The 23,432-nt window shown below is 41.3% G+C and overlaps 5 protein-coding genes across 6 annotated transcripts in view; 3 read left to right on the top strand and 2 right to left on the bottom strand.

Annotated features, from left to right (window-relative positions):
* Window positions 1-187: 187 nt before the first annotated feature.
* Window positions 188-1,910, bottom strand: LOC115766214 (mucin-2). Its single transcript, XM_030710065.1, has 5 exons — window positions 1,729-1,910; window positions 1,606-1,675; window positions 1,410-1,547; window positions 528-1,346; window positions 188-463 (listed from the first exon to the last, which is right to left on the bottom strand). The coding sequence occupies exons 1-5, from the start codon at window positions 1,897-1,899 to the stop codon at window positions 270-272; spliced, it is 1,392 nt and encodes a 463-aa protein (XP_030565925.1). The 5' UTR covers window positions 1,900-1,910; the 3' UTR covers window positions 188-269.
* On the top strand, window positions 1,906-4,097 carry LOC115766213 (vegetative cell wall protein gp1). Its single transcript, XM_030710064.1, has 4 exons — window positions 1,906-1,945; window positions 1,997-2,205; window positions 2,269-3,819; window positions 3,896-4,097. Exons 2-4 carry the CDS (start codon window positions 2,013-2,015, stop codon window positions 4,069-4,071), a joined length of 1,920 nt encoding a protein of 639 aa, XP_030565924.1. The 5' UTR covers window positions 1,906-1,945; window positions 1,997-2,012; the 3' UTR covers window positions 4,072-4,097.
* An 824-nt stretch (window positions 4,098-4,921) lies between these two features.
* On the top strand, window positions 4,922-6,564 carry LOC115766105. The gene is made up of 2 exons (XM_030709925.1): window positions 4,922-4,977; window positions 5,072-6,564. Exons 1-2 carry the CDS (start codon window positions 4,972-4,974, stop codon window positions 6,359-6,361), a joined length of 1,296 nt encoding a protein of 431 aa, XP_030565785.1. The 5' UTR covers window positions 4,922-4,971; the 3' UTR covers window positions 6,362-6,564.
* A 1,723-nt stretch (window positions 6,565-8,287) lies between these two features.
* On the bottom strand, window positions 8,288-13,804 carry LOC115766067 (glycogen [starch] synthase). Of its 2 annotated transcripts, none has more exons than XM_030709871.1 (5): window positions 13,757-13,804; window positions 10,444-11,417; window positions 9,512-10,379; window positions 9,305-9,440; window positions 8,288-8,853 (listed from the first exon to the last, which is right to left on the bottom strand). In XM_030709871.1, the coding sequence occupies exons 2-5, from the start codon at window positions 11,415-11,417 to the stop codon at window positions 8,762-8,764; spliced, it is 2,070 nt and encodes a 689-aa protein (XP_030565731.1). In that variant the 5' UTR covers window positions 13,757-13,804; the 3' UTR covers window positions 8,288-8,761. The 2 variants fall into 2 exon arrangements, with proteins under 2 accessions (XP_030565731.1, XP_030565730.1); XM_030709870.1 differs by lacking the exon at window positions 13,757-13,804 and adding an exon at window positions 11,499-11,681.
* Window positions 13,805-19,367: 5,563 nt separating this feature from the next.
* Window positions 19,368-23,432, top strand: part of LOC115766034 (soluble guanylate cyclase 88E) — a 56,572-nt gene continuing 52,507 nt past the window's right edge. Inside the window, exon 1 of the mRNA XM_030709805.1 lies at window positions 19,368-19,424. The gene's annotated coding sequence lies outside the window, so the exon portion shown is untranslated. The remainder of the gene's footprint in view (window positions 19,425-23,432) is intronic.

Genomic DNA, 23,432 nt, shown 5'->3' with positions numbered 1-23,432 from the left:
GCGCTGCGGCCATGCTTAGGTCGTTTCTCAACACTTAAAGAGGCGTTTTTTCCCCCAGGTGGCAACTATTTATATAAACACCAAGGCGCGTATATTCAAATTTATTTATACAATGGCAGTTGACAATTGCAAAGTAAAAGTGACAAATTAAAATCATAATTAATATTGCTACCCGGAATGATGTATATATATATCATATATTTACGAACAAGTAGGGAATGTGCTATACACTCCAATATATAGTTTATATCGACTATATCTATGAAATATTAATGGCATTTCTTGGTGCACCATTTCCAGACGCATCCGTCGTTTTTGTTGCACCCAAATCCGCCAGGATATAGTGCACAAAACTCCTCAGAATTTTTGAACTCGCAGCTATTGTCTGGACAGAAGTAATTATAGCAGGCGGCGGAGCAGTTCTCCCGCTGCCCCTGGGCACATCCAGAGCAGTTGAGCATTTCTGCAAATGGATTCAATGAAACAGACAACATAGCTAATAAGCTTTGATTATGAGCTCCACTTACCGCTCTCTTGGCAATCGGCATTCATGCAACCCGACAATGGTGGATTTGGCGGCATCACCAGCATTGGCGGATCATTCAGCTGCACAATTCGTGGTGGCTTCAGATAGATCATTGGGCTGGTACAAATCCTTGGATCGCATAGCTTTTGACTACGGTTAAAGCATACCCATGTCGGTGGATAGGGTCGACAGATACGCGGGCTCTTCACCGTGCAGCAATCCGTCGCCGGCCGCGGGGTCACACTGGCTGGTATTGGGGTTGAAACAGTTAATTTCGTTGGTGGCTTCGCTTTGTCATAGCTGCTATCCTCGTTCGGATCGTAGGGCCTAATGGTCTGGTACTCCACACGATTCACGTTCTCTGTCACCGTTTGATACTCATGCTTGTTCTTGATCACGTTATCGATCTCGAGTATGGTTGTCAAATAGCCTGGCGGCTGGCAGCGCTTTCCGCGCCACACTGTGCCCGCGGGACAGGCGGGCAGAAGACAACGACCTGCATGGTATTCGCCCTGTGAACAGATAATCTTGCGGCACTGTGCCTCAAAGAATATCGAGCCAGGTGGACAGCGGGCTTGTTCAGCAGGTTCAGGCACAGGCGGAGGTTCAAAGGTAGGTTCCTCGGTAGTGGTGGGTTCTTCTGTGGTTTCCTCGCTAGTGGTGGGTTCTTCTGTGGGTTCCTCGCTAGTGGTGGGCTCCTCTGTGGTAGTGGTGGTGGTGGTGGTTGTTGTGGTCGTAGTCGTGGTTGTAGGAGTGGGTGCATATGGACAAGGTTCCGGGTTTATCAAATAGCACATGCCGTCCGTATGCATAAAGTAACCTTAATATTAGGGTAACCTTGATATTAGTGTAAGTTTTAAAATCGAATAAAAATTTAACTGACCTTGCGGACACAAGCTCGGAGCAGCTGGGCTCTGGGTTGGGCCCAGGGTTGTGGGTGTCGGGGTTGTGGGTGCGGGTACGTCGGGGCAAGGCTTCGGGTTTATCGAATAGCACATGCCATCCGTATGCATAAAGTAGCCTAATCCGCATTGTTGTTAAAATAAATAGCTTTCCAATCGAATGGCAATTCAACTCACCTTCCTGACACAAGCTCTTCCTATAGCACAGGCCATTGACGGACTCATAACCTTGTGGACATGTCATCCACTATAAAAATTTCATTCATTATCTGTCGAATTGTGCAATCGACGCCGTTATACCTCTCCATTAGTATCTTGATAACCTTCCACGGCACACAGAGATGAGCATATTACGCAGAATATCGACACTATCGCCCAGTACGAAGTCAACATTGTCCCATCCGGTCCCAAGCTCGAACGGCAACTAATTGACTGCAGCTCACGAAAATTGTGTTGTGGCGCTTGAAACATAATTGCCCCGTCCTGATAACCTTTGCTGGAAAGCTGCACGCGTTAGGTAAAATGCGACATTTTTAACGTTTGGCCAAGCCACAAACAGAGCTCACAGATCATTTCTAATCGGCATGCTCGTCTATCAAGTGCTACTTCTACCTTGCGCTCTGTTGGCTCTTCTTCTAGCCAGCGCCCGTGCCCAATGTCCCCAGACTTCAGTTACCGTGAACGCTCCGTGCGGGCAAGCAGCGATTTCTTGTAACGCGCCCTACGTTCCTCAGAATGGGGCTTGTGTGCTGCCTTTTCCGACTCCAAGTGGATGCGGTGAGTGATTATTTATTAGGTTCGCACAATATATATATGTATATATGGTTTATCATTATTCAGGTCCAGGCCAAGTCTGCGCAAACGGAGTTGTGGTACACGTTTTTCCGTCAGGGTCAACTAACGCACAATCCGTAAATTCGCTTTGTCCAAATCAACCAGTTCAGCCCCAACCTGCACCTTGCCCAAATCAACCAGTTCAGAACCAGCCTGCTCCCTGCCCAAATCCGCCTGTAACTCCCTATCCATTCGTTCAGTCCCAGCCTGCTCCCTATCCAAATCAGCCTGTAACACCCTATCCACCCGCTCAGCCCCAGCCAGAACCTTGTCCAAATCAGCCCGTAACTCCCTATCCACCCGCTCAGCCCCAGCCTGCTCCCTGCCCAAATCAGCCTGTAACTCCCTATCCACCCGTTCAGTCCCAGCCTGCTCCCTGCCCAAATCAGCCTGTAACACCCTATCCACCCGTTCAGCTCCAGCCAGCACCTTGTCCAAATCAGCCTGTAACACCCTATCCACCCGTTCAGCTCCAGCCAGCACCTTGTCCAAATCAGCCTGTAACTCCCTATCTACCCGTTCAGCCCCAGCCAGCACCTTGTCCAAATCAGCCCGTAACTCCCTATCCACCCGCTCAGCCCCAGCCTGCTCCCTGCCCAAATCAGCCTGTAACTCCCTATCCACCCGTTCAGTCCCAGCCTGCTCCCTGCCCAAATCAGCCTGTAACACCCTATCCACCCGTTCAGCTCGAGCCAGCACCTTGTCCAAATCAGCCTGTAACTCCCTATCCACCCGCTCAGTCCCAGCCTGCTCCCTGCCCAAATCAGCCTGTAACACCCTATCCACCCGCTCAGCCTCAGCCTGCTCCTTGCCCAAATCAGCCTGTAGCTCCGTATCCACCCGTTCATCCCGAGACCACAAATAGACCCTATGAACCTCCTACAACTACTACAACCACTCAACCAACCACAACAGCCCGGAAAACGACGACAACCAGAAAGACAACGACCCCACCGCCGCCTGCTCCGCTGCGTATCTGCCCGAGAGGCACAGTCCTTATAAATGACATCTGCCGTCTGGTATATTGCGGCTCAAAGGTCTACTCGAACGGGCGTTGTGTGGAGCCGCGGTGCCCCAAGGGCACTTACTGGACGGGTCAGAATTGCGCTCTACCCGAGCCGATTGAGTTGAGTCCCATTAATCTCCAGCGAACGATCATCAACGAGAACTCGAAGAATACGCCCGACTTGGTGCTAAATAATGTGCAGCATTTGACAGTCAATGCCTCACTCACGCTACCAACAGATTACAGGGACTACGAGGAGGAATCCGAGGAGGCAGTGGAGGAAGCGGAGGAGATAACACCTCCGCCATCAACTCCAACCAAATGCTGCACTGTGATTGCGCCACGCACCTGCCGCTGTCCGGCGGACAGTAATCGCTGGCAATGCTATAATCCGAGGCAGCAGCTGTGCGGCGACTTCTGTACAGCGCCTAAGGTAGCGATAAGGCCAGCAAGTGTGAACACCTGGCATGTCAACGATGCCCAAATGCTCAGCATGCCGCCCAACTGGAATGCCGGCTGTCAATTGCAGGGCAACTGCATGCAAGTCGCAGGTGACTGGAATTGACTTTTAGATTTGGGTCTCAAAGGGTTTCTTATGGTTTTTCCTTTTGGCATTATTTCTTCTAGAGAGGTATGACTGCAGCGGCTGTGCTTCGGGCCAGATGTCCTCCTGTTCCCCCTACTGCTACGACTACCGCTGCAACAGCCCCAGCTGTGCCTACTACAATCAAGAACAATTTTGCGATTCGCCGCAATTCGCCGACTCTGTGGGCTGCCGTCCTCAGGATGGCTGGCGTCGATAGGCAATGTGACCAGCTCAGCTTCAATAGGTGCTTTAAATGTTAAAAATGAAAATATGATTTATTTTACACTTGTTGTGCAAATAATAAAAAATAAAATAAAACTTGTATTTTTAAATATCGTCCTTCTATGCGATTCTCATGAATTCATGTATGACATACAGGCTTGTGTTATGTTTTGATTATAAGTAATATATTCACAACTTTACTCTCTAGCAGCTTTTTCCTCTCCCCTCTCTCGCGCTCTCTCTCTCTCTCTCTCTCTCTCGCTTTTGTATGTTCTTCTATTGAAAAAGCAAGTAATACTCAAATTATTTGCCGCTGCGTGGGGCCTGCCAAATTCTTATTGGAATTTGGTAAACAAATATAACTTGACGATGATGGATTTGAGCCGGTAATTTCGCGCTTGTCGGTCCGACGCTCAAATACCAAAAGCATCATTGCAGCTGTCTGTTAAGCCTGCACATAGATCAATTATCGCCAATTAGTCAACAATCCGTCAGACAGGTCAAGCCACTTCGGACCTGGACACTGGTTATCACCTAGTTTTAATTCAGATGAGTATATTATATTAATATAAAAAAAAAACATTAAAATTATACAAGAAAATAAATATATGATGCATTTGTTGGTCAACCTGTTAATTGATGATCTAACGCATGGTACTCTCTCGCTCTCTCTCTCTCTCTCTCTCTCTCTCTCTCTCTCCCTCTCTCTGTCGCTCCATCTCTCTCTGAAACCGATAAATAGAGCATAATCAATTTAAATGATAGCGCTATCTTATCAATGGGCTAATAATTACCACATGGTTATTGGAAGCACAGTTTTTGCTGCAGTATAACAAAAGAGTTTGCAACTAACAACTCGAAGGGAACAGAGCCAGTTGTTCCAAATATTCTGAAAATGGAGGTAGGTGTCCAACTTATTCATTTATAATGCTATTTCATCGCAGGTATGACGGAATGTCGCTTGATTCTTATCTTATAATGTGCACCTTTTTCAGCTTGCCGCTATCGCGTGTGTGGTACTGCTGGCCTTGGGACCATGGGTCAGTGGCGAGGTCAACGATACCATTAGGGATACGATTGTGCTGCATACGCCGCTGCAGAACTATGAGCAGCCATCGCTGCGCGATTACGAGGAGTGCCAGGCGAATCGACAGAGCTGCATGGATATCTGTGGCGGGCTGGACAAGTGCGAGTCGGAGTGCCCTCTCTGCCCGGAGCTTACGGATGAGCCGCTGCTGGTGCAGGGTGTCAACGATACCAGCTACGTGCCACTGGCACAGCCAGCCCTGAACACCACGAATATCATAAGGCTGACAAACGAGATTAACAATATTATCAAGAATAACATTCAGGGCCGCAACGAGGTTAATGTCAAGGTGCATCAGAATGTCTCCCAGGTGGGCGGCCGCTTCGGACTGGGCTACAATGAGCAGGGCTCGTGCTGCTATGTGGTGCGCCGAGAGCGAGACTGCGAGCACAAGGAGCACTGCAGGGAGCACTCGCGTCATCGGGTTTGTGGCGAGCGTTGCCAAGCGCGGGTGATGCACGCGAAGCGTGTGGTCATCTGCGAGAAGGATCAGCCAGATGTGTGCCAGGAGACCGTGGAGTATGTTCCGGTTCACCGACGCAGGTCCAAGCCACGAAAGCAAGCCCGAACCCGAAGCCCAGCCCGATCCCAATCGCAATCCCAAGCTCCACGCTGTAATTACATGAACGCTTGGCCCTATGTTGCCTGTGGCCAGAATCCGAACAGCATTCGTTTGAAACGTAGCAGCTGCCAAAATTGCTTGCAAATGAGCTATGGCTACATCTTGCAGAACGGGCTGCCAGCCGGCTGCTCCGGCTGTTTTGCAAATTACGGGGCCCTATTGATACCCTCGCCGCTTTTGTATGCGCCCCATCCATATCCAAACTTTTTCTATAACTATCAGCCGCCGCCAATGTACGAGGATCAGGGCCAGGAGCAGGAAGCAGAGCAGGAGGAGGAGCAGGAAGAGGACACTGCCCAGGACAAGGAGCTGGACAATGACACCGATACCGACAGCGGTTGGGTGCTGGAATCGGAAAAGTGTGTGGGCGCCGATGGCCAATTGGAAGATTGCAAGAGCGGCGGCAATGGTAACGAAGTGCCCAAACATAAGCCTTCGCCTCCAGCGCACTTGGAGGATGACTCAAAGGACTATGACTACGATCCGGGCTACGATGTGCCCGCCCAGCGCCGACGACACCGCCAAAGTAATGGCAAGTTTATACGTTCTTTATACAGCCGCCACACTGGCAAATAAGCAACTACCTCAGCCACCCTAGGATTTCCAGCTGCACAGCCAACGAGTCCAAACCGCTTTTCAATTTTAAGAAGTTAAAAAAGTAGAATAAAATACAAGAAAAGAGAACTACTATTAAAAATTGCATGGCGCTTAGGTAATAAAAAAAATTTGACCGGATGGCGATGATTGACTTCTAAAATCGCTAGGAATATAAATACATAAATCAACTTAACACACCTTGTTCAACATTATCTTTTCTTCGGCTGCAATGTATTATAATCTATAAAGGGAGATTACGTTTTGAAGAGGAAAAATGTGTGAGTAAATTTCTAAGACTGTGAATCAGGCTTTTCGAATAATTGGACTGATGCATCATTGACGCTGATTCTATTTCCCTTAGTTTACTGCTTAAAACATACAGATAAATGGGTTTGACCATATCAAGCCAATCGCTTATCTGACTTTCTGATGATTAACTCAATTTCGTTGAGAGGTGGAGTGTGCTCAAAATACACAATTTATATTCCCTGATTCAATGCAAGGAAGAAAGGCTATTTTCGGCACGCCGAAGATCTAATACCCTTGCAGACCCAACCTTTTCATAATGCTTATAGTGCTGTGCCCGTATCTAAGAAGCACAGGAAAAATAGTTAATGCCGAGTTTCGTCAAGATATCTTGATAAACAAAATGTTTTTTCATACAAAAACTTAATTTTCGACAGATCGTTCCTATGGCAGCTATATGATCCAATCTTAATAGGATTTTGCATATATATGAGGAGCATAGTAAAACTAATAAATACCGAGTTTGGTCAAGATATCTTGAAAAATAAAATGTTTTTTCATACAAAAACATAATTTTCGACCGATCGTTCCTATGGCAGCTATATAATATAGTGGTCCGATCCAGCTGGTTTTCACATATATGCTGCGTGCAACAGAAAGCGGGACTTCTGCAAAATTTCATTCAGATAGCTCTAAAACTGAGGGACTTGCTCGCATAGAAACAGACAGACGGACAGACGGTCAGACGGACAGACGGACAGACGGACATGGCTATATCGACTCGGCTGTTGATGCTGATCAAGAATATATATACTTTATGGGGTCGGAGATGTCTCCTTCTATGCGTTACACATTTCAAGACAATATTATAATAAAAACAAAAGTTGGTATCGGTTTCCGCCGATCTTGTGGTGGGAATATTGAAGCCGAAAAATGAGCCTTTAAAAGTAATGTCCATAATGATCTCAGATAATAAATAAAAGAAATAAGTTTGGAAATGGAATTTCCATAATCGCTGGAACACATAATCATTTTCTTTTTAATGGAGTGCTTTAAACATAGGTCTGTGGCCCATGAAACAAAACATAAAACTCCACCCTTATAACCTTTCAACCGTATTCTTTATCCAAGAGTAATTGAAGTGTAAAGAACCTCTCAAATGAATTTGAACGAAGATTTTTGAAAAAAAGCTGGAAGCCAATCGAATGGTAAACAAAAAAGTTTCATACAAACGTTTTCCGCTATTTTTTACACCTACGGGTGGAATATTTCAAAACCCCGCTTTGCGTGCATCTCCATGACAGTGAAAAGCTTAGCTTCCTACTTTTCACAGTTTGATCGCAAACCAGTTAGTCGGTCAATCTTAGTCAGGACAAACAGTTTTATATATGATTGTAACAAAGACTTGCTCGAATTTATTTTAAACTTTTTACTCGGTTTTTATACTTTGCAAAGACCGTTTAAAGAACAATGTATCCAATCGTTGGTTAATCAATATGAGGCAGTATATTATATGAGGTTACATAATTGAAGGGGACGAGCCTTAAGGGCTTAGCCAATTTTTTCATTTCATAGTTCAATATATCATATGTCATATATATATATATTTAGATATATATTTAATCTAATTTCAACATAGTGCGTATAACTTTTATATTTGCCCGATAATCAACATTTGTTTATGCTTTGCATTTTGCAGTGTTTTGATTGGGACAAAACTTAAACAACAAACGAATTGCGAATACGCATTCTAGTAATTATATATTTGGATAAATTTGATAAGGTCAATTAGTGGCCGATTGTTGAGTAATTGGGTAAATAATAATTTAATTTGTTTTAATAACATTCGTTTTGTTGTTGGTACTTTGATCTGCTTATAGACTAAACAACATTAAATAGAATTGTCGCATTTGGCAAAAAATACTCAAATTGTTCTAACTGTTGCGTATGAGCGTATAAATTGGTTTAAGAAAACAGTTGTAGCATAGTAGGTAGATAGTTTCTCTTTGTGGGCGTGGTCGTCTGTTCGACTGTGCGCCCTTTGAACGTGTGAAACAAAATTACTAAACTTATGGTAATATTGCGCTGTATGAGTTGTTCGTAAAGCCAGTGCTGACATCAGGATAGTGTGGTTTACTTAATGCCCAGTTCCTTCAGCTCAGTTTCCTCATCAACCGAGTCCTCATCATCAGAGCCATGCAGAGATGGCGCTGGTGTGGTGTGTCCTGTAAAATAGAGAGGAAATAGATTAGATTTTTTTTTCGACTGCAGCTAGCTAGCTAACTTGAAATTATTATTATTATAGCATTGCGTATCTTGTGATTCATAATCGCATCTATTAACAGTAGTTGAATGCGATTTGACATTCAGAAATCATTGAAACACATGATGTCATTTAAAGATTACATATCCGCCGGACTACCTCTATATAAATATCATGAAATCCCTATTAAATAAAGCGGCTAGCTAATTTTAAATCATTAATATTAATCGCGATATTGTATTGTGAAACTTGTGGTTCATAATCGCACCTGTGAGCATATGCTTACATATATTTTTAAGTATTATATATATAATATATAAATACAAATTGTAGAATAAGAATCAATTGAAACATATAAAAGTTATAACAGGGTTCTTTTTTATTAATCCATTTATATGATTAATTAAACTTACGCGAAGATGTGGGACTGGGCGGTTCGCTTTGTGGGCGTGAGAAGATCAAATTGCTGCGTGAACCATACGCAGAGCTCTCATCCACATAATCCGGATAGACGGCCTGCAAGGCCTTCACCCTAGCCTGTCTGTAGTACTGAGAAGAAAAGAGAGAGAGACGAGATATGAATATTTGTCCGATTTAAGGGGTATTTTAGCTACACTTACAATGCCCAGCGTACGCCAGTCAAGCAGATCGCTGAGCCGCTCCGTGCGATTGCGCTGAATGATGCGTTGGCGGCGATTTAGACGTGAGAACTCCATCATAAAGCTGGACAACTGCTGTACGCTGTTCTCCAAACCAATATAGCGACGATCAACAATGTAGATGCCATAGGATTTGGGATCGCTGATGTGCTCCTGCATGAAACAACCGAAGCCCGACAGATTTGTGGTCACACTTGGTATCCCCATGACGGTACACTCGGCGGGTGTATAGCCCCAGGGCTCGTAGTAAGATGGGAACACGCCCAAATGGCAGCCGCGCACAAATTCCTCGTAATCAATGCCGAACAGTGGATTCGTCGATGTCAAAAACTCCGGATGAAAGACCATTTTGACACGATCGTGAACCGAATTGAATAAATGACAGCGCCTGATTGAAGATAGAACCGGATCGTTCCAATCATCAGCCACGTTGTGCGTGGTAACCGGCGGCATTGAATCACGTTGCATGGCATACATACAACGCTTTATCTTCACCAGATCATCCTTCTGCAACAGCTCGTCGGGGCTGGGTATGTGACCCTTAACGCATGTGTCGAACATGCGCTTGCCCACCGCCTGCTGCACATTGTTGATGGTGTCGCGCAACTGCTTGATCACTGCATGGCCACGCAGCGAATCCACATTAAAGTTGTTTGTCTTGGTGGGAAAGATGAGGAAGGCCACCACAGTGGTGTCGGGACGCTCGTGCTTCAGCATCGCATTCAAACGAGCCAGCGCCTCGATGAATATATCGGCGCCTTTATTGCCAAACTCATAACGGCCAGCAATGAAGAAGTACAGCGTCTTATCCAGATCAAAGTCCATGTGGCTGTAAGTTGGGGATCGTTTTAAGTGAGGTTTAAAAACTGTATAAAACTGCCAATTGTAATTACCCATAGAAATGACCGCGCACAAACTCATTGATCTTCTCCTTGGCAACGGCATGCAAATTCTGGAACTCATGAATGGCCGAAAACTTTTTGACATTCAGGCCATTGGGCGTTATGATGTCCGGCTTACGTTTGAGCAGATGCTCCGCCTCGTAGCCTGTGATTTCCGAGACAGTGGTAAAGACATGCGCCAAATGCGTGGCGCCACGCTCCATACAATAGCGATGATATATTTGACGCTTGCCGGCCTCCTCGTCCACAGCAAACTTGTCGAGATTGTTGTAGAAATCGGTATTGCCAGCGCACAGGTAGCGACCCAGGAGAGTGGCATGCGTGGTGAACACGGTAGCGATCTCAATGAGTCGTGTGCGCAACACTATCAGACCCACGCCGGCCTGCCACTCATGAAAGTGGGCGACAATGCGTGGTGGGTTCAGATCATTGTTCTGGGAGAAGGCGATGGCACAGTTACGGAACTCCTCCAGGAACTCAGCAATCATGAAGCCTAGAATAATGGCATCGTTCGTCTCTATATCTAAATGGGGCACGCCAATGTTACACTTCTCCCACATCTCGGACTTGAACTGATCCAATTTCCAGGCGGCAGAGCCAATGTCAAACAGTATCAACTGGGGATTGCCATCGACGAGCCACCGACCGGTGTGAATTTTGTAGCCTCTCGAGCGTAACGTATTCACCGCATCCAGCAGCGGATTGCCACGTGGAAATTCAATTTCCTCCATTTCGGTGCGTGCACAATGTTCCTTGTAGGGGCCCATCATGCACAGCTGCTCGCCCATCTCCTCTGTGGATACATAGGCTTTGGAGCGTATCACCGTGTAAATGCCGCCAACCTTGTTGGCCACTTCCCAGGCGACCTCAAAGTTCCAGCGATTCTCGCGCGATGCATTATCGCCGCGATCGAAGTAATCCTTCAGGTCCGTGCCGGACTCCACCCGAGAAAATCGACGATTCATCTGTGGTTAAAAAGAACGAAAGGTGTTAAATATGATTAAAATAAAATAGAAAACAAACCAAATTAAAACATTGAAGCCAACCCGCAAGGCCATAGACGAAGAATCTTGATCTTCAAACCGATAGGACATTTGGCGCCGCAACATTGTAAGGCTCCAACGGCGTTGCTGGTAGTGGACAGACCGGGAGACAGGTCAAGCGGACAACCTACCGGACCAGGCAATCGAAGCAAACTGATTGATAATCGCAACTAAATTTAGCTGCCGGCTGAACCAGATACAAACGTTAAGCTGTAAATTGTAAGCTGGTGCTACCAAAGCCTCATCGTCATCGTATCAAGCGCCGGCTGCTCGCGTTGCATCATCAACATCAACAACCCGGCACATAGCTAGCTGGAGGTGCGCCCCAGCTCTGAACTGATAGTTGACAATTGATAACATCAAACGCAGCTCCTCGCCCGGCAATGGCCATGACACTGTCGTCGTCGTCGTCGTCGTTGTCGGGTTGCGTTCGTCGTCCATAATTTGGGGTCTGCTATATTTAGTTGAGTTCGAAATGAGCAAAGAAAATCGCTGCCGCTGCCAATTTCCTATATATATATATATATATATATATATATATATATGTATGTACTACTGTGCAAAGTACATAAATGCAATCCCTCAATAAATTCGGAAAAGCTTTTGACATTGGAATAATGCAAATTATGTAAGTTTGCTGGGAAAAAATTGCAAATATTTTCAATATTTTTTGAAAAAAAAAAAAAAACTATCAATTGAAATTACAGATAAGTACTTAGTCTGGTTGCACCACAGATACTATTTGCACAGTCGAATCTACCAAACTAAACATTGCTATGCTCTATGATTTGAATGTTGGATTCACAATCGAGGTATAACATATTTTCCAATCGAATATTAATTTGTATACCAGGTAGCAAATAACTTCACCAACTTTAGTCAATCTTACGTAAGGTCCGCATAGCTACTGTTGCCTTAATTTCCAACAAGTGTTAGCACTAATAACTTTAACTATTTAGTTAGAACGATTAACGTATTTCTTAACGTATCACGAGGCACACACAACAGCTGCAGCGCCTTCTGGTTATTTATCCTCGGTGCAGCGGGCTATCGAGAATTACCCAGCTCTTCCCGGCCCAGGTTTTACAGACGCTCGTGATAAATGAAATATAGTTCTGATTTTTTAAAATGAGTTTTGAGTCAATATGATGAAAAACGAAGAAGTGCAACAATTCTCGGCTCATTTTCTTCAACTTCAAAAATCGTTAAGAATATTTACAAACATTTCTTGAATATCTGAGGTATCATGAGCACATCAGAAAGGTTGTACTTGATTAGTATCACATTTAGGCACTCGGAAATTGTTGAACCACAAAAAAAAGTACGTGACATTGGGCAATCGACAGCATGTTGCCGTTCGAAAGTAAAAGTAAAGAAGAGGAGTCTTCATTTTCGGCAAAGATTTGACAATGAAAATTCAATTTCAATTGGTCGTCGTTTGGCACATGGTCAATTCATTTTCTTACGCTTTAATTGAATTAATTTTAATTTCAGCTGATGAGCGTGAACTGCGGCGAGGCGTCTCTTGCACGCGCGGCCAGATATTCTAGTGTGTGCGCATATATATGTTCATAAGTAGTATATTCGTATACACATACATATATTTCCGAACTAAGACTGTGCTGGTGTCTTGGTCTGTGACTGCCGCTGTCGACGTCGCCGACATCCGCAGCGGCTGCAAGAAACTCCAACAACAACAACAACAACGACAACGACAACACAACGCAACAACAACAACGGAGTGCTACAGACACGACGTCTGTGCTGTGTGTGTGGCAGGCAATGTCTTTTTTTCTTCATTGCCGAGCGCAGGCACTGGTAGCGTAAAAGTCAAATAAAGGTCAGTGGCTGCGTCGCTGTCGCCGCTGTGCGGGCAGAGCATTAAATATTTTCACCATTGTTGGTAGTTTCTTGGGCGTTTAACTCGCTCAACAAGTATAACTTGATAATTTTGTTGTTGCTGGCGCGAACACGAAGGAATGTTTCTAAATGACCGGTGCATTGATAATGGCAGCAGCTAAACGGCTTATCAGCGATTTGTTTATGTTTCACGTTTATCAATTTTTGCACTAGTGAAATAAATATGATTTCGCATTGGCGCCTGCGGCCGCCGGCGTCGGCATTGGCGCCAAGTGCAATTTGCTGATAGCGATAACGAATTTTATTTGCCATGTGTTTGTCTTTCGATGTGTGTGTTTACACACATAATGGCACACGCGCAGCTGTTAATTTATAATTTTTTTTACGCAAAACTCATTCACCTTGCAGCCTTGCAGCCGTCGTCGTTGTAAGCAGGTACAAACAAAACAAACAACTGGCGGGCAGTGTTGTTCAGTCACTTAGATTATCGAACAGTGGCAACGCTTCGATAACAATAACAGCACGTATGCTAAAAATTGAATAGTACAAAATATACAAAATTATAAAAGGACTGTTTCATTTCCTATTATTTACATAGTCTATATTTAGGAAACATTATATACCCCCAGCTTAAACATTCTCAAATGTTTTTAATTGCATCAAATTTCGACTTGCAGAGCTGCCACCTAATGGTGAAGAAAATCTTGTAGCACTGAGCTTTGGACATAGAGCACAATGCGCGCACTTTTTAAAATACTAAATGCGATACACAATAGGACCAATAGAATATTAAAATAAAAATATATAAGATGCATTGTAAACATGTCGCCTGACTTTATGTTAGCATGTCCCAATAGTCAACGATCATTTGTATTGATTGCGTCACATTTTACCTCCCAATTTCGCATAAAAACTCATATTTCAAAAGTGTCCAGCGTCACGACCTTCCGCTATAAGCAATTTAGTATCATTTATGTTGCCCGCTTGCTTAGCCTCAATTAAAAACCAGGACAAACACGCAATTTTCAATGCTTTATTAATGAATATACACAATAGACAAAAGATACAAAAGTACCAATTGATTTTCAACTTGACTGCCTAATAAAGTAAGCGTGAGGAATAGTTGGTAATTAGGTCAGCTTGTTTTTCATTCATAGTTGATAACATTTGTGTGAATATTCTTAATTTTTTGCATAATTGAATTATGCTACCAGCCAAGTCAATCAATTTGCCAACTCTGTATGCGACACGACAAATTGTGTCAGTTGAGGCGGTTGAAATGACAGAAACCTGGAATCGCGCCCAGTCATCATTACAGGGCATCATTCATTTTGTCATCTTGCCAACTTACGACTACATCGAGTCCAGACTGGCCTCCAGCCTCACGAACAACAATTGACATTCTGCGCGCGACACAAGGTCAAATGGCATTTATGTTTTATTATTTTTTCACGCCCGCCAGAGTATGCATAGTGAAGCACAGTCTCAATGTCTTCCTTTCCATGCTTTTCCATGTCTGCTGTTAATATATGTGCGCGCTTGTATATGTGTGTCTATGTGAGTGTTCGTCCTTGCTAAGGCAATTGATAACAGACTCAACAAAGCTCAGACCGCTTAAGGCTTGCCGCTGAGGTCTGCTGCTCTGTTTGCGAATCAACTAGAAATGTATTCAGTTCACATGCATTTTCAGTTTCAGTTGAACATTTAGTTTTCTTCAATTTCTGCTTACCCGATTGCGCTTGAATTTTTCAGATTACCCAAAGTGTTGCAGCTGCCTTGAAATGCCCGTGGTTATTGCAGCGGGCGTTATGTGAACATTTAGACCCTCTCCATGTCAGCGACTCACACACACGCACACACACACACACACATTAGCAAACACTCACACATCAAATCCAGCTTGTGGCTGTCAAAAATGTGAAAGCAGCTGTTGAGAAATTTTTTGCAGGAATTTGCAGCTGGTCAGACAAGGGCAAACATAGCCAAAAAACAAAAGCTGCGCATTTAAGTAGGCAATGCATTTGATGTGCTGCAAATCAATTTCGCCTCAAATTTGCCATTTTTATACCACTTACCTGTTTTGAAAGTAACAGGCAGAAGAAAGCATCTCTAAGTTCATAAAGTATATTAATTCTTGAATAGGACGAGGAGCTATTGACTATCAAGCTAAACTCGAAGATTATAAGAGCTAGATTTAACAAGCTGGGTTTAAAGGTTCTTGTATACACAGATGACGAATATTTTACATTTTCGATACCTGCATCCATTTCCGACTCAAATTTCTAATTTTTCAAGGTATATACAAACGCTGGGCCCTGAAAACAAAATAATGTTTTGACTGTACATACTGGAAAATTATTAAATTTAAAATTGTATTTCCCATAGTGTGTGGCTGGCGTAAGAAGAAGCACATATGAACATATGTAAACAAAGGGTATCTCCTGGTCGGGTACTTTGTTGTGGTTGATTATAGCACTCATGTAGAAATTGTTATAGTTAATTTGTAATTTTTGATTATTTTTTTTTTAGTCTAAACCAAAATGTATCTGCCGGTACACCAAATATGGTTATAAATAGCTTTAGAAGCTCCATTCATATTTCAAGCTTATCTAATCGTTGTGCTATTTTTGAAACCACACCACAACTGGGCCAGTTCGACCGGCGAATGCCTTTGCCACGCCATTAAGAGCTTCATTAAAAACTTTGGCATAATTCATTAGTGCCCCAGCAGCACGTGAACTTGAAGCCGCCGGCAAAGTCAAGTGCTGGCACGGTGACTAATTCCATTCACAGCCATCCGAATATTGCACGACAATAAAGATAATAACCCAATGTGGTGGCAACAGCAAAAAAAACATATAATAAGAAACAGCAAAGATTTTGACAGATGGTTCAGGGGTCGACCTTGAAATACCCTGGAATGAAAGCGAATGTAAAAAAATAAAGAGTTTAAGGAACTGAGCAGTCAATTTGTACAACTTTAAAAAATGTTTAAAAATCAACTTTTTTATCTATAATAGAAAAAAAAATTGTTGATATTCCTATGTGAAATTCATCAAACGAACTTAATATATTTCCATATATTTAACTAACTAAAGGAACACTTTTAAAACATTAGGATGTGGTTTTGGGTAACTTCTCTTGCAGAAATACGAAATTGTTGGAAAGCGGTTAAATGAAAATTTATTGTTGTAAATTTAATTAAAAATAAAAATTAACGGCAATTGACAATAATTATTTATTGTTATTATTAAATTTTAATAAATCAATAATTTTTGTTCAATGTACTCTATTTGTGTTCTGTATTATCAATTTATACTAATATTTTTGCTTTCCACATACGAATAAATAATAAATTAAACAAAATTTTAGGTTTGAAATTTTATTCAATTCATTGTACTACATAGAAATCCTAAATACTCTATCAACCTACAGAAAACAGGGTATGCAAACAGAAAACGTGAACGCTGTGCCCCAAAAGAGGCGCCAACTTGCGAGGCGTTGAAAAAGGACGTTGTCATTATATGAAATGTTGCCTACTTATCGGCGCATGCGTCAACTGTGCTCGTGCTGGTGACTGGGACGGGATTGGGACCGTGTGGCACATGCAACATGCTGAACCTTGTTGTTGGTTGTTGATGCTCTGCCTCCGTTTGGGTAACAAAATGCTGCCCGCCTTCAGCAGCAGCAGCAGCAGCTGACGATGATTTCGAATTTCGAAAACTGTTATCAACAAACAGGCGAACGATGTGCGTTTGCGTGTGTTTGTGTGCGTGTAATGTGCGTGTGTATGCGGCTATGCTTGTGGTTGTGTGAGTGCGCACTTGCTGCTTCTACTGCTTCTACTGGTGCTGCTGCTGCTGCTACTGCCACTGCTTTTGGCAGATATAAACCCATCAGTTGGCGGCTGTTGCACGTCGCGTGCGGTTTCGTTTTGGCTCCTGGGCGGTTGTTGCTGCGACGTCCTTTTCTCTTTTGCTCCTTTGCGTGTCGCCAATATTCAAAGTGCGCTTCGTTGTCGCTGCCTCCGTTAGTTTTTGAATAACTAGAAAAAAAAACTATTGCACTAACCGTCGTCCTGCCAAGTGGCGCAATTGTCATTTACCAGTCGCAGTTTGCGGCGCGCGGTCGTTCTCGCGGATTTTCCAACTGCCTTCTATTAGAAGTGGCAGAAATTTATTTCAATTCTAAGATACAAATATTATAAAAAAATAAACAAATGATAAATTTAAATAAAATAAACTTTATTCAACTGTGAAAGACAAAGACTTTATCCAAATAAATAATTACTAAATACTCTACGAAATAAATTTCAATTAACCTTTCAAAATTAATCAAAAAATATAATAATTACAAAAAAAAAAAAAAACGGTAAGCTTAAACAAAAATGGTTTATGAAAGTAAAATATAAATATCAAATACTAAATTAACTCGTCAATTTAATTAACTTCGTAATTCGTTAAAAAAAGACACAATAAACTTATTAACAACACAGTAATTAGAATTATTATTCAAAAAATATAATTATTACAAAAAAAAAAAAACAGTAAGCTTAAAAAAAAATGGTTTATTAAAGTAAAATATAAATAAAAAATTAACTTTCCAATTTAATTAACATCGTAATTCGTTAAAAAAAAAAGACACAATAAACTGTAAGAAGAAAAATCATGCACAAAAAATATATTTTTTAATTAAGTTAAAGTAACTTTAATCAAAATTCTCAACTAAACTAAAAAAAAAACCTTTTTTGAGCAAAAAGTATCAAAATTATCAGTTATGATGAAATAACATTTTTAAAGCAATTCGGATTATTTTTTTAAATATTAATCAAAATAAAAATAATGCTAAAAATATTTAACGAAGAAAAAAATAACTTTGATATAATTTTGTATGTAAAGAATGTTTTAAGATTTATGAGGGAGGTTTAACTTGATTAACATAACTGAATTCATTTTTATACATTTTATAAGTAGTAAAAAGTTATTATTCAATAGATTTTTGGATTACTTATTTTTTATTTAATAAAAACTTGCATAATTTATATATTCAATGAATGCACGCATTCGCCTCTTATTATTTATGTGTATCTACTTTAATAAAGATTACAAATTTGTTGGTTAAATGAAATTCTACATTATTATGTTGTAAGCTTCAGAGAGGCGCGCTAGTTAGAGACATCAAAAAACCGCAATTTAAATATGATTAAAATAATTAATTAAAGGCGCGCTAGAAACGTCACACGCAGATACAATAATGAAAATAACAAAAAAATGCATGAAAATAATGAAAATATCTCAGCAGCCGACGGTGGCTCATTTAAATTCATTACGAACTGGCTGAAGCCACTGGCAAAAGACCTCGTTGGGTCCATTTAGGGGCGGGAGTCGGGTCGCCTGAGCGCATCAATTTTTCAGGCAATTTAATTGAAGAGCGCTCACGAATTTTAGATTTAAGCCGGCAGTAAGTACGGCATTAAACACCAAATAAAAACCAAAATTTCTTTATATGATTTGCGCACACAGGAGGGATCGATCATCGACTGCTGAGATTTTTTTATATTTTTTATTTGTTTTGCTGAGCAAGTCGGGCGTCACGCCTACAAAATTATAACGAAGAACACGTGCAAATTGCGCAAAGCGAATAAAAACCAAAACCAAAACCAAAACGAAATAAAATAAAATAAAATAAAATTATATTTGCGTCGTCGGGTCGTTTTAACAAATTTATTGTACACATACACATATTGTTTATGGCCGATCCCCCTATTCCCCAGCAGTCTTACGCGACGGCAAATCTGCTGTGCGTAATGGAAATCAAAGTACATAAAAATCAAATTAAATGCCATAAATAAAACCAAATAAACATAAAATACAATTATATGCATCTGCATGAGGCTCGTGCGAGTAGCTGCGTCCTTTATCCAAATTCAGAAGCGTGCCCCATTAAATATTCAAAGTTCTTAAAGCAGCCGCTACGTCAGGTACCTCCGAGATCCGCCGTGCTCCGCCGTGGTTAGCCGTCGCCCGCCGGAGCTGCCCCACATCAGCTGCCGTGTGCTTTTCCCTTTTGGTGAGTATGTTGCACGCCTTTTGGAGGTTCTACTGTCTGCATATACATTTTTTATAGTTGGGAGGGATTCGGGCTAACTTGTACTTTACGAATGTACATCTTTGCCAAGAATATCCAATTAGGGACAAATGGATACAATAATAAGTATTTTTAAGATGACTTCCTGCATGTTTTGGACTTTACTCCATTTTAAGCGCATCTTGAGAATCATATATTCTTCAATTTTTCAACTCTTTTCCCCTGCTACTCAATTAAATTGTATTCAATTTTGTAAATTTTGGCACCTTAGAGCGTCCGTTTGCGTAACTATTTTTTCTTAGCTTATTTATTATTTACAGATCCTATTTGGTTGGCAACCGAATTTATATTAGATTTAAATTCCATGCTTAAGAAATTCAGTCAAGCCCGCCACAAGAACCCTTTCGGCCTCTTTGGCACGCCCACCTACGTTCCTGCAAAGGCGCAAGCAAAAATGTATACGCAAAATATATAAAACTTTCAACGCATTTTTTTATTATTTGTTTCTCATTTCTTTCGTTTTTTTTCCCCCTACTTTGTGCTGTTATTTGTTTTGTTTTGTTACTGCGGCATTTACGAAATTCCAATGCTTCAACGCCTTCAGTACTAGGAACAATAAAAATGAAAAGACAGCCATGCCAGATGCTCATTTGCATAACACACACTGCGAAAGCATAGAGTGCGCCTGAGCTGTGAAAGAAGTGTGTAAACTGTTTGAATTATTATATTCCAAATATATATTATATTCTTTAAGGCACAGAAATCTGTACGCGCACAAATGGTGGGGCTTATGTTCTGGCTGATTGCGGCTTTCATGTGGCATTATTTGATGTCCTGCATAAAACTATTTATGAAAATGCCACACACTTATTTTCTGTGCTCACATGCGACTGGCGGCTGCATTTGGACAGCTCCGCCCAGGAACACTTTTATGGCTGATAGATGGTCCGCCCAAAGCAGTCCCAGACTTTGTTTTATGTGCCGAGCCATGCAAAACTTCAGGCAAGTGCTTCGTAAAAGTTAAAGTGGTTTATTTAGGCGCAAAGCAACAACAAAAATGGAACGGAAAGAGCAAAGGGCATCCGTGACATTCAAAATTAATCAATGGATGCTCAGATAAATCGCATTTCCGGTCATTGATCAGCTAACGATGGATGCACCAGTTGTTGCGCAAAATAACGAAAATATTTCGAGCTCCTAAAAGCAGACAACACTGCGTATTAGCAATGTGGTCTAAAAATTAAAATATATATTTAAGCTTCTTGAGAAATAGATTTTTTTTAAATTTTTTTATTTATGGTTCACATTTTTGTTTGCTTTATTTCAATTTTACGGTTATTATGGAAAAGTAAATCATTTGTTTTGATTTCTCTCTTGGGCAATTACTCTGGCCTATCAAATTATGATAAATTAAATTTATGGCCTATCAAATTATCAGTTTGGTATTACAAAAGAAGTTATCGGTATATGAGTTTACTTATATTTAGTAGATTGACAGATTTCCATTGTAACGGAATTGAAATTGAGAGGATGCACTAAGCGCAAATAAATATTTCTTTCGAGCTAGACATTATAATACAAATTATCGTATAGTTTTCCAAGAAATTGCCAGTTCGTTTAATAAAGCTTTTACTTAATTCCCGCCGTTGACCAACGCGAGATTATGATATACATATGTTCGCGCGGAAACGACATAATTCCGCGCGGAGATTTATTGTTTGTAGAACAGAACGGCGGAATCATGTGATACGTGTTGAATCAATTTTCACTAAGGTCTTTGACTCGTATTGTATGTTACGAAATTTTCATAAATTTGATACTTTGGATTTGAGCTCGAAAGTAGTTGCTCAAAAAAATTGTGTAAATTGGTTGCTCACAAGTATTTTTCAGGCTATTATTTGATTTGAAAAGCTTTAAGAAAGTTATCCAATGAACTTTATAGCAAGAGCTCAATGTGTAAGTTAACACGCGCAAGACAAATTGTGCTGACCAGGTCATTGGACCGGACGCTTGTGCAACTAAGTTGCCAACGGAACCTGACACCTGCATGCCTGCGTCGAGTGATCGCCGCAAGAACGGTCACGAGGCGCCAAGTCAGCGTTCTGCTGCCGGCTCTGCCACGAACCATGGGCTATGCTCCAGCGCTGCCGCGAGCCATGGGTTACGTTGTCAGGAGCTTAACTATGTTTAAGTTAGTTCTTAATTTGAAACTCAAGTGCTCAGTTGAGCCGAATAAATATTTTATATCGAAAATCGGGATTTTGTTACTGGCGCCCAACGGTCGAAGTACCCGCGATTAAAATCGAAAAATCAGTAATAATTGCATCGTGATGCCAACGCCGCGGTGACAATTAACAAATAAACACAAAAAAAAATTAATTAAATTAAATAAATAAATAAAAAATCGTATTGCAAACGCCGCTATACAAACTCTAAAAAACAAAACTAAAGGAAATTTCAACATTTGATCAGCGAAAGCTATAACCAACGAAAAACTACATAACTGCGCTGCACCCCGCATCGGCCACCAACAGCTGCTAGCATTTTGTCAGACGCGGAAATATGAAATTCATGTAAGTGGAGTGCTCATTTTGTCTGCTAAAAATAAAGTATAAAAGTTGTCTAGCAACGTGTGTCCAGAATTAGGGTGAACCAGTTAAAAAAAAAAAAAATTTTCTGTTTATTTTAACTTGGTTAGAAACTTGATGTGTGTAAAATTTTTTACAAATCAAAAATTTGCATAAGGTTTTTATAAATCAAAAAATTTGTGCAGAATTTTTATAAACCAAAAAATTTTTTTGTAAAATTCTTATAAATAAAAAAATTTTTTTTGTACATATTTTTATAAATACAAAAAATAGAAACAAAAAAAAAAAATAAATTATTTTTACAAATCCCGTAAAAACATATAAAATACCATATAAAAGTTCACTGCTCGACAAATATTCTGGGACTTGATGTTTAGAGTTAGAAGACGGACAGACAGTAGCGACGAAGAACTGATACCTTCATACCGAGAAAACAGGACAAATAACAATATGAGTGAACAACAGCTAAAAAGTCTGGAAGAGCAGATGCGTGCAAGCCTTGCCTGTCAAGCACAGTTATTTGAGCAAAAATTAGCAGCAGTCACCCAACAGTTAAATAGTCTTAGGGCGGTCGCGCCAGAAGTAGAAATTTACCAAGCTACCGAAATTATTCGAGGGAAAAGTTGCGACGAACCGCTAGACATAGTAAAGTCTCTTCCTGAATTTGACGGGAAACAGGACAACTACGTCTCATGGAGACAAGCGGCTATCACAGCCTACAAAGTTTTTGAATTCTACAATGGGAGTTCTAGGCATTATCAAGCCATAGCCATTATTCGAAACAAAATAAGAGGCCCAGCAGATGCAGTGCTTGCATCTTTTAACACAGTACTTAATTTTAAAGCAATTATTGCAAGATTAGATTTCACGTATGCCGACAAAACACCGGTACATGTGATACAACAGAACCTTAGTATCCTAAGACAGGGTGATTTGCCCCTCTTGAAATACTATGAGGACGTAGAACGAAACTTAACTCTACTAACAAATAAAACACTCATGACTTATGACCCAGCCTCAGCAGCGATTTTAAACGAAAAATATAGAATCGACGCGCTCCACACGTTCGTTTCGGGACTTAGAAAGTCAATTAAGTGGGCCGTTTTTCCGGCTCAGCCGCGCGATCTGCCAACAGCCCTAGCATTAGCACAGGAGGCAGAATCAAGTAACGAACGAGGCATTTTTATGGCAAATTATGCAAAACACACTGAGGAAAAATCTCACAAATCAATTGGCCAACGTTCCCAGGGCTCACGTCAGCAGGAAAACGATTATAATTTTCAGGAAAAGAGTCCAGTTTTCCAAAAAGGGCAAAAAGAAAAACAGGGACAACAGAAAGCGGGTAGTTCAAAGCAACGCTTTCACAATCAGAAAACACAGGGACAAGGTCCTGAACCGATGG

The sequence above is a fragment of the Drosophila novamexicana genome, unplaced genomic scaffold (assembly GCF_003285875.2).
Source record: "Drosophila novamexicana strain 15010-1031.04,08,12 unplaced genomic scaffold, DnovRS2.1 tig00001062-arrow-arrow-pilon, whole genome shotgun sequence".
Lineage (NCBI taxonomy): Eukaryota > Metazoa > Arthropoda > Insecta > Diptera > Drosophilidae > Drosophila > Drosophila novamexicana.
Note: the sequence above shows the minus strand (reverse complement) of the source record. Positions and strands in the feature narration are given on the sequence as shown.

Excerpts from the sequence above, each read along its gene's own strand:
- LOC115766213 (XM_030710064.1), top strand. The coding sequence starts at position 2,013 with ATGCTCGTCTATCAAGTGCTACTTCTACCTTGCGCTCTGTTGGCTCTT. Across the intron at positions 2,206-2,268 it reads TCCGACTCCAAGTGGATGCG|GTCCAGGCCAAGTCTGCGCA; the intron begins GTGAGTGATTAT and ends ATCATTATTCAG. Across the intron at positions 3,820-3,895 it reads CAACTGCATGCAAGTCGCAG|AGAGGTATGACTGCAGCGGC; the intron begins GTGACTGGAATT and ends TATTTCTTCTAG.
- LOC115766214 (XM_030710065.1), bottom strand. The coding sequence starts at position 1,899 with ATGTTTCAAGCGCCACAACACAATTTTCGTGAGCTGCAGTCAATTAGT. Across the intron at positions 1,548-1,605 it reads GAAGAGCTTGTGTCAGGAAG|GCTACTTTATGCATACGGAT; the intron begins GTGAGTTGAATT and ends AATGCGGATTAG. Across the intron at positions 464-527 it reads TGCCGATTGCCAAGAGAGCG|AAATGCTCAACTGCTCTGGA; the intron begins GTAAGTGGAGCT and ends ATCCATTTGCAG.
- LOC115766067 (XM_030709870.1), bottom strand. The coding sequence starts at position 11,561 with ATGTTGCGGCGCCAAATGTCCTATCGGTTTGAAGATCAAGATTCTTCG. Across the intron at positions 9,441-9,511 it reads ACTGGCGTACGCTGGGCATT|TACTACAGACAGGCTAGGGT; the intron begins GTAAGTGTAGCT and ends TTTTCTTCTCAG. Across the intron at positions 8,854-9,304 it reads GCCCAGTCCCACATCTTCGC|GACACACCACACCAGCGCCA; the intron begins GTAAGTTTAATT and ends TCTATTTTACAG.